Here is a 14,891-nt window from a genome sequence, read left to right as displayed (position 1 = left end):
AACACATGACCACAAGATTCCATAGTCTCCAGTTCAGTAAATTACCACTAGTTGTTTGTTCTACCCTAGCATTGTTTGTAACTACAATATGCTTCATCTGTGATAGAATTCTAGATCATTTATCCCTTAATATCTGATTTACTTTGTCTAAAAGAGCATCAGAAGTGTCAACTGAATGTCGCCAAGGCATAAGCCCCTTGAGTTGTTTCCTTGGTATACCTTATGAATGTGAAGTCAAAGGCTTTCATGGCCGGCATCCATAGTTTTTTGTGGGTTTTTCAGGCATGTGGCCATGTTCCTAGCAGAGTTTTTCCTGACGTTTCGCCAGCATCTGTGGCTGGCGACGCCAGCCACAGCATGCTGGCGAAACATCAGGGAGAAACTCTGCTAGAACATGGCCACATAGCCCGAAAAACCCACAAAACCCATACCTTATGAAGATCCAAATGTTCTCAGGTCAAAGAGTACTTTTAAATTTAAGGACAATTTATTATTATTATTATTATTATTATAATTATTATTAGTCACTTATATCCCACCTTTTCTCCCCACTACAGGGACTCAATTTCAATGTTAATTAATTATGAGCATCCTTGTCTTAGTGTCATTAGTACCACAGCACAATAATGCAAACAGTCAGCTTTGAGACTAGAGATTCTGTATTCTATTCATGAAAGCTGCATAGATCAGTTTTTTTTTCCAATAGGTTAGAAAAGCGGAGTCCTATTTGTGCTACAGAAACCTCCAATTGAAAATGTTGAAAATTAACCTATAAAAGGACTGGATAAGATACCCATCACTATTATTATTATTATTATTATTATTATTAATATCCCCCCCTTTCCCCAAAACTAGGACTCAGGGTGGCTCACAACATTTAAAAATAGTACAATTAAAAGAATTAAATCATTACAATATTAAAAACAAGTTACATATTTAAAAAGTAAAATACAATTAAAAAGATAAAAATGTTAAAAATACTTTAAAACAGTTCAACGCCACCCCATCCCATGCTTTAAAAACTTTCTGTTTTAAAAGCCTATCTAAACAGGTAGGTCTTAGCCTGCTGGGGAAAGATAACAAGGAAAGGGCCATTCTGTCCTTTTTGGGCAAGGAGTTCCACAATCCAGGGGCAGCCATGGAAAAGGCCCTCTCTCGCTTCCCCACCAACCATGCTTGTGATGGTGGTGGAACTGAGAGAAGGGCCTCTCCAGAGGATCGCAGAATCCAGGCCGGTTCATACATGGAAATGTGGTCTGCCAAATAGCCTGGACCTGAGCCATATAGGGCTTAATAGGTCATATCCAGCACCTTGAATTGTACCCAGAAACAAAATGGCAGCCAGTGGAGCTCTTTTCAAGAGGGGCATTAAGTGGTCTCTGTAACGTGCCTCTGATAACAGCCTGGGTGCAGCTCTCTGGACCATCTGAAGTTTCCGAACACTCTTCAAAGCCATCCCCAAGTAGAGTGTGTTACAGTAGCCCAAATGGGATGTACACAACTCAATGCTATCTTTATTTCTCAGGGACCCAAGGATGCCAGAATGGTTTCATAATAAGAATTAACTTAATTTTGATTCATTTTGTTATGTGTATTTAAAATGATAATTAGCAACATATTTTAAAATATACTCCCTTTCTGAGAAAAGTAAACATTTTCCCATGAAGATCAAATAAGGAAGGTGAAAATGCTATGGTAATTCTTCGTGATGACCATGACATGTCTGCCATGTAGTCATACTTGTAAGTTCCCCCAACTTTCCCATGCATCACTCACCATGACCTTTGGCAATTGCTTTCCAAGCATGGGCTGTGCAAATTGATATGGCTATTGTTGCAGTACGGAAACTCAGAGAGCAAAGGTACTTCTTCAAGTTATCCACTCCTTTTTCCATGTATTTCACTTCACACACACCAAATGGAAGATTCAGAGCTGCCTTTCATTTTTTAAGACATTTCTAAGGATCGTTTGTAAGAAGTGGCGAGAGGCCTAAACAGAATACTTCTAATGCTATTTATACACATCAGGGTAGAAAACTTGAGGTCCTCTAGAAGTTGTTTAACGGCAATTCCAATCATAACTCACCACTGCTAAGGATGGTGTTTAACATTTTAATATTTAGTTTAACATTTAGGATGCCAAGCTCAGCAGAGCCAGAATAGTCAAATAATGATCTTGTATATAATATTGTTGATGGTCATGTGGTCTCTTTTATCCTATTGGGTGGATTTTATTACTCACACTTTTGTCAGTAAAAACTAGTAAGTGTCTTTGATAACTCTGAATGAATATTAAGATCTGTTAGGAGAATGGAATATACAATTGCTCTTTCAACTGCCCCTTTAGTTCCAACTGAGTAGCATCATCTGCCATTCCTGTCCAACTTTATTTATGTAATAAGCATTGTGCAACCAAGGGTTTGAATACCACAACTGTCTATACTGTGTCACACAAAAGGTATATACCAGCTCTGAGAAGTGGGTTATTTTCATGCCTGGTGATTGCTCCTTGGCCAAAAGAACCCCAAAGAACTGTGCCATATTTCAAGTATATTCTGAATATACAAATTTGCACTTTAAAATGTTAGTATAAGAGCACTTTAAGTTGCCTTGAGATTGTGAAGCAAGACACACAGAGAAAACTATCTGTTCATATAAAACATGTGGATTGAAATAGACGCATTTAAAACAAGCCATTATTACCATTTTCAGTGTATGTTTGTTTTCAAATCCCATGATTATCTTAAAATGCATAGCATCCTGTGCTGCCATTTGAAAAAAAAGGTAAAACAAACACAAAAGATATGTCATCGCAGACATTACTTTGGCAAATGGATTTTTACTGTAGAAAAAAAATCCATGTTCCACTGTCACATTTCCATTGTGTCTTCTCTGTGTATCTGTTGAAAATGTGTCTGCCATTTTGTGTTTACCAAAATGGAAACCAATCGGAAGCAAACATGTGAAAGGATTATTTCCCAAGAAATGTGCTGCAATCAGTCATCAAAACTGCAATATGTACTCCAAATGCCATAAAACAGAATTGTCATCATGATCAATGCCAGTCCCCCAAGTGCAGTGAGTTCTTTGAAGTTTCATGAAAAACTGAGCATTTCTGTGCCATCCTATGTCATGCTAAACATAATCACATTTCTAATTGCAGACTTCTGCTCACAGAGCTAGGAGCCAATGCTAGCAAGCATTCTAACCAGCTAACATTCTGCTTCCCCTTTTCACTTTTTTCCTTAAAAAAACAGTTCTGGTGCTCTGCACACCATTAATATACCTAGAACAAATTTCTACTTATTTTTCCCTTTTTCCTATATTACCACATAGCTTTTGAACCCAACCAACAGTTTTCATTCCAATAAAACAATTCCTAGTGTTTCAATAGCCTTCTGCTTATATGTTTGAAGATTCGAAACTGAATGGGGAAGTGGCCAAGGCGGCGCTGGCAAATGAAGACTGTCCCCACATAGACCAGGCTATGTCACCCGAGGAAGGTCTGCCCTTTACCCGTTCTGGCACTCGGGAGAGATATGGACCTTGCTTCCTCTTATCAACCGGGGAATATCCCTGCCCGCCTGATGGAGGAATAAGAAAGGGTATGTAGATGAGGTCCTGTGGTCACATAGATAGCAGCATAGTTTAAAAGTTAAAGAATTCCTACTGCCAAATACCTTGTTTTAGGCATTAACTTATTGTGCTAAAAAGTAACAGGCTGATGCCTGCATAGTAAGTTAAGTGTTCATCTGGGCTAGGAACAGTGGTTCCCAAACTTTTAAATCTGTGCACCCTATGCAGATAATGTTTCTCTGGCATGGAAAATCAGCCTGCACCTTCACCAGCTCCCATGTTTTGAAACACCATGCAGCCCTTTTTCAGCTGCTTTCCATACCATGTGATGGCAGCCCCTGGAACAACAGGGTACCCAGTCATTAAGCATCCCAAATTGTTCCAGCACTTCAGCTTCTGCCAGTTCCTCACCCACTCTCCTTTCCTCTGTGGTTGACAGAGAAGAGGGGGGCAATACAAAACATTAAACAAGATTTCAGAGTTTCTAAGAATTTGATTACTTCTGGGGGGAAACAACAACTGGCTTTTACAATTGGAATGTAAGGGATAACGGTTATCATTAAAAGATGTAATTTTTAAAATATTTACCCTGAGAAGTAACTGTGTGTCCCTAAGGGTTACAGTACCCCAGTTTGGGAACCACTGCAATAAAGGAGAAGAGCAATGCAAGATTATGCATATTACCATATCAAGCAGCTGAGTCTTCCATCTTCCTTTATTTCAGTAAGTGTCAGTAGAGTAGTCTTTAGTATCTTTCACTTATTCCACCTTCATATGGCAGAACAGCACCTCCTTTGAATGTAGAGGCATATTAAAATGCCTTTTTAAAAAAAAAAGGCCACTTCTCCTTTTTGTAGCACTTAAGTTAAATTTCTACCACAAGCAGCTTCATAACTCAATGAAATGGCCACGCTTACCCATGAAGAGAGGATATGCTACCTCTTTTTTGCCCCTGACATGTTCATCTGTATTTACCACTGTTAGCTTTTGTTATTCAGGCCAGCTGGTAATCTTCCTGAATGTTTTGACTATGACAAAAATGTGGCTACCTTAATATACATCCTATTGAAATTAACAAGTGCATATTTAAACAAGTAAAACTTTATCATTTAAATCCATATTGAATGCCGGTATTGTATATTTATCCCCTGGTCTGGTAATGCCAACATAAACACAGAGGCTCCTTGGAGCTTTGTGTGAGGAGTTCCTGAATGCTTTGTGGTGTGCTTCCAGAGAAATAAAGAGGATGGGACAGGCCTTGCTCCTACTGAGTTTGGAATGACTCCCTCCTTGAAAAATTGTTTTTGATTGCGGCCATAGATTGTAACATTACAGATAAAAGACACTGTAAGGACTGTAGGGTGTAACCTGTAACACAGGATTATACTCTCCAGAAACTGCAAGGATGCATTGCATGTTGGTAAATGAAGAAAAGTATAGAATAAATGCCAGTTGTAGAAATAGTGCATACATAGTTTCAATGCTTATTAATTATAAGATATAGGTATATAGATAGATATAGATAAATATATGTATGGATTACTATACTTTCCTGTGAAAGTATCTCTGCTAAAATTTACCTTTGTAGCAAAGTGTTTTATATCTGATTCTGTACTGGAGAGGTGCTGGCCATTTTCATTCAACTTGAGCCTTTTGTTGGTTCTTGCTTCAGTGGATTATGGGCCTGCTGCAAAAAGTAGCATCACTTTCAGGATGAAAAATGTGCAGTTCCCATGATGCACCCCAACAGAAATCAGGCTCTCTGTGTTGACTGAAAGTAAGGCCAGCTGGCTACAGAAGTATAAATGTCAGCATATTGTTGGCCTGTTTGGAGAAAAACAATAATATGTAGAGAACATCTTGAGTGTTTCCACAAAATTTCATTTCATAGATGGTGTAACTGTGTCTCAAACTTGCTAAGCTATATAGTGCATGCCGGAAAACTGGCAGAGAAGGGGAAGAAAAACAAATGCATGCAAAAATGCTGGTTCTCAAACTGAGTAGTATCTCTATAGCAACAGAGTACTGTAAATACTTTTTACTTGTGGGTGGAAATTAGGTTATAAAGACAGTGTCAAGAGGACCTGTCCTTGAGACAATGTGGTAGGAAAGCTTAGTTCAGCCTAATGTCTTATTTATTTGTTTGTTTGTTTATTCATTTCATTCGTTTATTCTTTCCAGCTGTTTTAAGACAGAATATCAGCACATGGGTATTTATTTATTCCGGCTGCCCTATAACAAAATATAAATTCATGGATATTTATTTATTTAATCTGTTCCAGTTAATTTATTGCCAGAAGTTATTTTAGCTGTTTAAATATAGTACATAGTAAATTATGTTATACTATATAATATACAGTATATTGTACTAGGGGATATACACCTGAGATATTTTTTCCTCCTCTGAGGCTTTATTTTCTATCTATTTCTAACCTGGACATGTTGCAAGGGATACTACTCTCAGCATGTCAAAGCATGAAGATGCTACTGATCTGGCTAATTTGTTGACCATTCTGTTTTTGATCCAATGCTGTATTTTTGCATATTTTTTTTCTTTTGAACAAAGGTTATGAAATGTCATGGAGCCTTAACAGCATAGCTGGCATAAGTGGAAAAGCAGTAGGATTATCCTCAAAGCCTGCACCCTACAGTTCTCCCAACCTAATGAGACATTCTTGGTCTCCCATCCCATCCATTTCGTAGCATGGATCAGTAGCAGAGAATGGTCTAGATAAACCTCATAACACTATTTATTTTTCAAAAAAACAGAGATCAAAAAGAAAGAAAAAAGAAAAATGATTCTTTCTAATTAGTCTATGTGGTACCACATATGAAGAAATGATCATGTTTGAAGGGGTCATGTCTCTCGGTAGCATCTCATGAGGATGGTGTTACTACGAGTGTTAGTAACACTTAATATTGACAACATTCTTGATCAGTGGTGCTGAGATGACACTAAATGGGCATTAGTAGCTTTGGTGGGCCATAACACTGCATGATACTGATACATAAGACAAAAAGGTGGATGCACCATGTAGTTGCCTACCGCTGGTGTACCATATTGATCTGTGCTTTTCTTGGCTTATGGTGGATCCACTGGCTCTTATGGAATGGGTTAGGCATTTAGTCCAGTGCTGAAACTTGCCAACGATTGAAGATTTTGCTTTTCTCAGGATATTTTTGAGCCATAGGAAACCTGCAGGAGTTTGAGCAAAACACGCGCAGTAGGATGAAAACTTTGCATGGGCGCCTATTCTATGTCGAAAGCAATAAGATACACTGTAGAGAGGTCTCTAGCTGGCTGGCTGGCTGCATGGGAAAAAAACATACTGGCGGAGAAGAAAACTGGCTGCCTCTGCATGTAGCTCTTTCTACCTTAGCCCTCCTTCTTTTAACACACCCAGCTTGGTTTGAAAAGCTCAGGAGAGAAGCTCAAGTATTGATTATATTCTTTACATGCAGATCTTTGCAAAGAAAGTCCTGTCATTGCTAAATATATGCCAACAGAGGCAGTCAAAGTGACTTGACATGGAGAGAACGAGATGGACAATGATGGCTTATAAACGTCTGGGTGGAACTGTGCAGGCTTAGAAGACCTCTTCATGTGGACCAATGTAATCTCACTCCATGCAAGTTTGCAGGACGGTTCTATGTGGTTTCAGAGATATAAAGTAGATTTGCAGGCTTTTTCTATGGCCAAAATGTAACAAACGGTAGAATTTTGTTGTTGTTGTTCCATAGCATGAATTGCATGATAAAAAATAACAAAAAAAAAACCCACTCTGCAATTGTATGAGTAACTTTAAAGCAGGGTGGGTGGGTGGGAAGGGAAAGACAAAGTGATATATTTTCTTTCAGAGCTCTTTACTTTTACATACATTGTTGTAGCCAAACTGTAAAAATTGTCTAAAACCGTACATTCCTTTGCTATGAAATGCTTCTTTTTGTATACAAACTTTAAAAAAAAAAGAGTGAATGGGTTTTAAAAGTGCAATTGGGTGGTCATATTGACCATGCCTTCATTAATTCATGACAGTGACATGAAAATCAAGAACTTTTCATTGAACTAGAGTTGTGTAAAATGTACAAACAATCTTCTTTTCTTGTCAGTTGTTTTTTGGTTTTGTTTCTTTTGTTGGCATGCTTGTGAAACATGGGACTAATCCTCAGGCCTGATGGTAACAACTGGTCTAGATTAATTTTTCAGCTCTGGTTATGTTGTACTTTATTGGTGTGTAGATCCAATGTGAAGACCCTTCATGGCAAATTGTTCATACTAAGTAATTGGTAATGAATTTTAAAAATTGAAAAAAAATGCTTTTTTAAAACAACAACAACAACCTGGGACTTACAGTATACAAATCAGGAGACAACTCAAGTACAAACTTGTCTCAGAGTTTAAGAAACAAGGCAATGGCATTGTATGCAATTTAGAACTTCTGAGTAAAATGCATGCACAATGTTATGCAAAATAATTCTAGCATGAAATAAATTTTGTATCATGGTTTCAATGCCTGCTGTATAGTGTAAATCAAAATTCTTTTCTAAAATTATCAGAAGTTCCCTCCTTCTGATAATGTGAATAAATACAAGACTCCCAGTGGACAAATGAAGAACAAGTGACATGGTTTTGATTTGCTTCAAAAAATGACAAAATTAGTGGGTATACCATCAAGTAAGCTCTTCCTCCTGGTCCCTGGATACAACTCATGTTTTCAGTCTTCACAACACTAATAAATATAACAAATGGAAGGTAAAATTAAAAAGAACTTTGTGGGTCTCTCTTTTCCCCCTTCTTTCTTTTCCCCCATAATAATAAAAGTTTGGCTTTTCAATTGAAGAGTGAATGACTTTTGTTTCTCTTACTTTTGTGGTTCTCTTAAATTCTCCACTTTGCAAAAGCAAACTGATTCCTTTGAAAGAGCAAAATGAAATCACGATCTACAGAATTTTTTTAAACCACTGAATAGGAGGGGTAGTAGTGAAGATTCAAAGAGGTGATGGTAGTGCCATTTTATTTCAGATTCAAAAAAATAAAATACGTACAGCAGAAGTTGGTACCTTCCATTGTCAGTGGGAGCAGTGAATTCACTCTGGGTTTTACACTGAACCTTTGGCTAGATTCTAGTCCGACCACCATAAGTAGACACCTTGGATAACTCCTTTCAGTGCCCCACTGACATAGGAGCTGCCAGCCTCCACTGAATTATATGGAATGCTTATCAGAATCATTCTTGCAGCTAAAAAAAGGTAAAATATTATTTTCAAGAGTTACACATTCATAACTAATTGATCTGACAGATTCCTGGGGAAAAGGTAGAGCTTTTGGAACTACTGAGGAACATGAGAAAGTGTATGAATGGAAAACTTTACTAGAATAATAAATATGAGAAGTAGGGTAAAAGGCTAAGTTGTAAAGCCTACATTGCTAAAACATAGCTGGGGAGAGAGTGTAGGGTGTAGTCTTTTAGGGATGGACAGACAATGCAAAACCAAACTGGTGTAACTTTGTTGATAGCTATGGCAGCAGAAACTAGGCGGGGTCAGAGGCTGGGAATTTGCAGGAACCTCAAACCCTCTTATTCCACTGTCATTACCCCTTTAACAAATCCCACAATCCCACCACTTATGGAGTTGTTGTAATTAATTGCCTTCTGTGTATCTGTGATCAATGGGGTGTAGACATGGGAAGAAAAGAGACAATATGGAACAGGACACATGTACACCATGTACACACACATACACACTCCCATCTAGGCTGCAGCAAGTTGGCAGAGTTTGGGATAGGGCCTTTGCTCTGGCATAGAATCCCCACTAAAACCACATGGCTTGCTCCTGCAATGAGTGAATCAGTCAGTGGGTATTGCTTCTGTGTAAACATGTAGGATTATACTGTTAGTAACCATAGAGGTAGGAGTAGCTACAGAGGGTGAGTAAAATGAGAACATCTTCCTCCCAAGTAAGAATTTGATACCAATGAAATTTTCCTTGAGATTCAGAATTTTTAAGATTGCAATCACTTAAAATTTCAGTTGAGCATTTAGAAATATAGCTTAGGCATCCAAAGAAAGGGGGTAGGCAAAGTGATGGAGGGAATGCAAACACAGCAAATAGAAGAGTTCAAGGTGTGTCTCACTCTACAATGCTAGAAATTTGGGAAATGAAGAAAATATCATGGGAGCATTTGGAGGAGGCACTACACTCATCCCACCCCTGTAGCAACATCATTGCCTGTGCCCGTGTGTGTGTGTGTGTGTAGTTTCCTTACAGAATCTGGATCCCAGAAAGATGCTATCAAACCAGAGTAGATTTAATAAATGATTGAAAATGGGTGTTCATAAAAAGCATCAGATATTTCAGCTTCCACCTTATATTGTGATGTCTACTGGAAAGATATAGCAGCGTTGGAGAGTGATTAAGAGTAAAAAAAAAAATCACAGAATGTTTACTATCCTCTCCAATTGTCCTGATACTTTAAACATGAAAAACATTACAAAATTAAATCACAGAACTCCCAAATTCTGTGTAATTCTACCCTAAAATAAACAAATACTTGGGAGTATGTGGATGTTTCTGCTGATGATGGGGAAAGGGACTGAAGTTTCCTTCATTTCTTTAATAATTAGAGGGCTCAACAGACTGTTCCTAAGGGACGGCCTGTAGCCATCCCTTTTAGCACTAGATCAGGGCCACAGCAATTACATGCCATGGCCCCAATCTTGCCTTTCCATGGCGCAAAAAGGAGCTTCAAAAAGTGGCTCTTTTTGTGCCTTGGTGTCATAGCTGCTGGTACACAGCTTTTCCACGCTCCTTTGGCACTGCATCATGTAGATGCAGCACCAGGGGAGCACTATGACACTGTGTGCTATGTGGTGCGGCACATGGTGTCACGTCGGCCTGGGAGTGGAGTTGGGGCATGAGTCATGTGAACGTCACACCCTGACTCTGTCCCCTGGCCAGCCTTAATCACTGGTCTTTACAGTCCCAAAGTCTATTTGCTGTGTTTGGTCACTTTGCCTACCCCTTTTCTTTGGATGCCTAAGCCAGTGAGGAACCCTGACTCCCCCTCCCTTTTTTTTTCTTTTGACTACTACAGGTACAGTTCAGTCTGATCATATTCTCCTGTTGCCATAAAATAATTACCTTTTATTGCTGTCCCAGCTGATGAATCCCAGGTGCTTCTCTTAGTCATTGCCAAGTTAATAGAAATCCCTTGCTTGTGATTAATGGCTTGAACTTCCCAGAGCCCTGAAGTGGTTTTGACTCTGGCCTACTTACACACATCCAGAATAGGTCTGTCATTTAAATAGTTCTTCGCAGCTAGGTCTAGCCCACTGTCCAGATGTTTGATGTGTTTATATAAACCCACACAAAAATCCAGCATGTTGTAGTGGTTTTGAGTGTTGGGCTAGGACTCTGGGAGACCATGGTTTTAATCCTCACTGAGCCACAGAATCCCTCTGGGTGACCTTATTATTTATTTATTTATTTACTTCACATCTATACTGCCTTTCTCCCAGAAAGGGACACAAGGTGGCTCACAAATAAAATCATTTTAAAACTTTACAATAAAAATTTAAAAGATAATTAAAATCAACTAGCGGTATAAAATTACACAAACAGTCAAAAGTTTAAAAAGCAACCAACTTGAGCAAACAACACTCTCATTAGGGGTTATTTAGACGTTTTGGGGTTTTTTAAGCACAACTATCTGAATAATCTCACTCACTTATGCTGGTTTTATTGTTCACACTATCATTTTTTATTGGAACCACATTTATGCACGTGTGTTTTGTTACTCACACATGTCAGCACTCAAAGTTGGAGTTTGTGATGTCGATGTATTTGAAACATGTTCAAGGCATGCAGAGTTTTATCCTGGTTTATCCTGTTCACATCACTTATTCACAAAGCCAACAGTGCAAATCTTTTACTAAATCTTGTGGGGAAGACAGCCACATTGCGCTTTCCACTCCACTCCATTGCTGTTGTCATGTTTAGCACACAGGTCCCCTCTCCCATTTGTAGATTATTATTATTATTATTATTATTATTATTATTATTATTATTATTAACCTTTATTTATGAAGCGCTGTAAATTTACACAACGCTGTACATACAATCTTTTTAATTAGACAGTTCCCTGCCCTCGGGCTTACAATCTAAAAAGACATGACACAGAAGGAGAAGGGAGTGGTGGCAGGAAAGGGTAAGAGGTCCAGCAGTTCCTCTCTACCTCCGAGGCCTGGACCAAGGCAGATGGACTGGAGGGAGGGCTTGGCTTCATAATGGATGGTTAATCATTTTCCAGGGAAAATACATACTCTCAAGTAGGATAATGCATATACAGTACATAGCAATACAGGAAATGGTTTGATAAACAGACAACAAAAGAAAACCAAATAGCAAGCGACAATAATGCAATGCCTGGGAAGGCTACTCTGAACAGGATGGTTTTCAACTCCGTTTTGAAGCTGGTTAAAGAAGTGATGGCTCTTGCTCGCAGGGGAAGAAGGTTCCAGGAGTGAGGGGCAGCAAGTGAAAAGGGGCGAATCCGGGATGGGGCAGAGAACATCCTGGGCTGAGACAGCAAACCTTGACTACCAGAACGGAGGGCCCTGGTGGGAAGGTGAGGAGAAAGAAGGTCTGATAAGTAAGGAGGGGCCAGTCCATGGAGGGCTTTAAATGTCGACAGCAGGAGCTTATACTGAATGCAGAAAGGGAGGGGGAGCCAATGAAGGGATGCCAACACAGGAGAGATGTGGTCAGAGCGGTGGGTGGAAGTGATCATGCGTGCAGCTGAACGCTGAACAGAGATTAAAGGACGGAGGTGAGAAAGAGGAAGCCCAGCCAGGAGGACGTTACAGTAATCAAGTCGTGAGATCACTAGGGCATGGACCAGGATCTTGGCAGTAGAGGCGGAGAGATATGGTCGGATTTTGGCAATATTGTACAAAAAGAATCTACAAGCCTTGGCTGTGGTTTGGATCTGAGGGATACACGACAGAGAAGAGTGAAAGATAAAACCAAGACTGCAGGCTTGCTGGACTGGTTGAATAGAAATGTTGTCCACAGAGACAGAAAAGGAGTGTTGAAGGGTGGGCTTAGGAGGAAAGACAAGAAGCTCCGTCTTGGACATGTTGAGCTTCAAGCGCCGATGGCGCATCCACTGCGAGACAGCTGTGAGGCAAGACGAGACTTGCTGTTCAAGCCTTGGAGCAAGGTCAGGGGCGGAAAGATACAGCTGGGTGTCATCGGCATACAGGTGGTAGGAAAAGCCAAAAGTGCTAATGAGTTTTCCTAAGGACAGTGTGTAGAGAGAAAACAGAAGGGGACCCAGAACAAAGTTCTCACACTGTTTAGGATCTTTAGTATTCTAGGCACCAGGTCCGATCCTGGAAGCTAAGCAAGGCCAGTTCTGGTTAATACAGTGGGCCCACTGTATCGACAGGCTAACAATTTTCAGATTCGCTCACCCACAGATCACCATGGGCCATATTATTCAGTGGTGGTGCATGCATTTGGACACTGTCAGGCCCTGCTTGTCCTCTGAGTCTGAAGAGGCTGAGAGCCCAGGGGACATGCCAGGGCTGCAACAATGCCAGCAGCCCCAGGAGGAGACTCTGCAGCCAGTACAGGGGCAGAGGTCCCTGCAGCCATAGGAGCAAAGTTCATTACAGTCACCCCCTCCGATGAAGGGCCAGACTTACCAGTGCTTAACCCCATGGAGAGATGCCAGGAAAAGGAGAGATGTGGGTATTCCCAGTGTTTAAGTAAGAAGCAGGCTGCTAACTAAGAAAAATCTGTGAGAATCCAGATGGGATATAAATATCCCAGCATCTCCCTCAGTCCAGTGTGGCTGACAACCATCCATCTTCCTTGTGAGAAAGCCACACTGGTGCTTCATTCCTTGATTGATTGCCTGTTGTCTAGAACTCTGCCTTGATCCTGACTATTCTTTTGTATAACCCCTTTGGACTGTTTGACTGGAGTGACTACTGAATTGTGAATGACATGAACTGGATTAAATAACCCCTACTTTTGCTATGGACACTTTGGTGAACCAAACTCTCCTTTTCTCCCTGTTCCTGCTTGAGATGCTAGGGTTCAAGCTGGGAATTTGGCTATCTCCCCAAGGACAAAACAAGACAGGCACATTGATTCACATCACCACCCACTGAATAATATGGGCTGCAAACATCCAATTTTTCCCTGTCTGCAGGGCATAGAACTGAAGCACCACAGATGGGAAGGGTCCACTACACAGATGGCTGCATTCCCCACCTTTTGATGCTTCAGTATTTGATATTATTTTGATAGTTTCAAATTACAGATAAGTTCTGTTAATTCAGTTAAGAATCTGCTGTTTTGTCAGTTGCCTTCAGAAAGAGCAGACCCCTCCTTGAATTAATGGAACTTGCCTGTATAATTTACAAGCATGGAAAAAGTGGGCTTTCATCAGTTCTTCTTCCTGTGGACAGCTGAACTGAACTGCCCTCCTGTTCCCCTCTTTCTCCTCCAGCCTTCTGTGGTGTTTCCCGAGCCTGCTTTATGGTTGTGTAGTGGAGAAGCCAAGGTTAATGCTGCACTGGTAGGATGGAAGGAAAGATGTGAGAAGGAGAGAAGCAAAGCAAGTGAGAAGGAGGGAGAGTCAGGAAAGCAAGAGAGAGGCTGGAGTGAGCAGCATGGCTCCTTTTGTCTTGCTTTGCCTTCAGATATAACTCTGAACACTAAACTGAAGATCATCCAAACCATCATATTCCCCATCCCAATGTACAGATATGAGAGCTGGACAGTGAAAAAAGCCAACAGCAAGAAAATAAACTCTGAAGTGCCACTGATAGTCCTGATGGGAAATCTGTACTTAGGACAAGAGGCTATTGTCAGAACAGAATTCAGAGAAACAAATTGGTTCTCAATTGGCAATAAAGTCAGACAAGGCTACATCTTCTCACTCTATCTGTTCAACCTGTGTGGAGAAAACATAATAAGAATAGCAGACTATTACTCAGAAAAAAGGGAAGTGAAGACAGGAGGAAGGAACATCAACAATCTAAGATATTGTTAGAGGAAAACATCACATTACTAAGGAACATCAAAGATGAAAGTGAAAAGGCAGGTTTAATATTGAACATAAAGAAAACAAAAATAATTACCATGAAAAATATACATAAATTCAACCTAGACAACAAAGAAATCTAAATAGTTAAAGAGTTTCCATACCTAAGATCAAACATTGATTAGAGTGGAGGGTGCAATGAAGAAATAAGAAAAAGACTAAGAATGGGAAGGACAGCTATGAAATAATTAGATAAG

At 39.9% G+C, this 14,891-nt stretch overlaps 1 protein-coding gene across 4 annotated transcripts in view; it reads left to right on the top strand.

Moving 5' to 3' along the window:
* KCNC1 (potassium voltage-gated channel subfamily C member 1) overlaps positions 1-8,378 on the top strand; it is a 186,283-nt gene extending 177,905 nt beyond the window's left edge. Inside the window, exons 3-4 of one of the 4 annotated variants that reach the window (XM_042446002.1) lie at positions 3,416-3,604; positions 7,038-8,378. In XM_042446002.1, the coding sequence (XP_042301936.1) occupies positions 3,416-3,604; positions 7,038-7,102 (254 nt within the window). In that variant the 3' untranslated portion in view covers positions 7,103-8,378. Of the gene's footprint in view, positions 1-3,415; positions 3,605-6,141 lie in introns of all 4 variants that reach the window. The other 3 variants (XM_042446001.1, XM_042446004.1, XM_042446003.1) reach the window with 3 other exon arrangements.
* Positions 8,379-14,891: the final 6,513 nt, after the last annotated feature.

This window comes from Sceloporus undulatus, chromosome 1 (assembly GCF_019175285.1).
Source record: "Sceloporus undulatus isolate JIND9_A2432 ecotype Alabama chromosome 1, SceUnd_v1.1, whole genome shotgun sequence".
NCBI classification, from domain to species: Eukaryota; Metazoa; Chordata; class Lepidosauria; order Squamata; family Phrynosomatidae; genus Sceloporus; species Sceloporus undulatus.
This window is presented reverse-complemented; position numbering and strand designations above follow the sequence as displayed.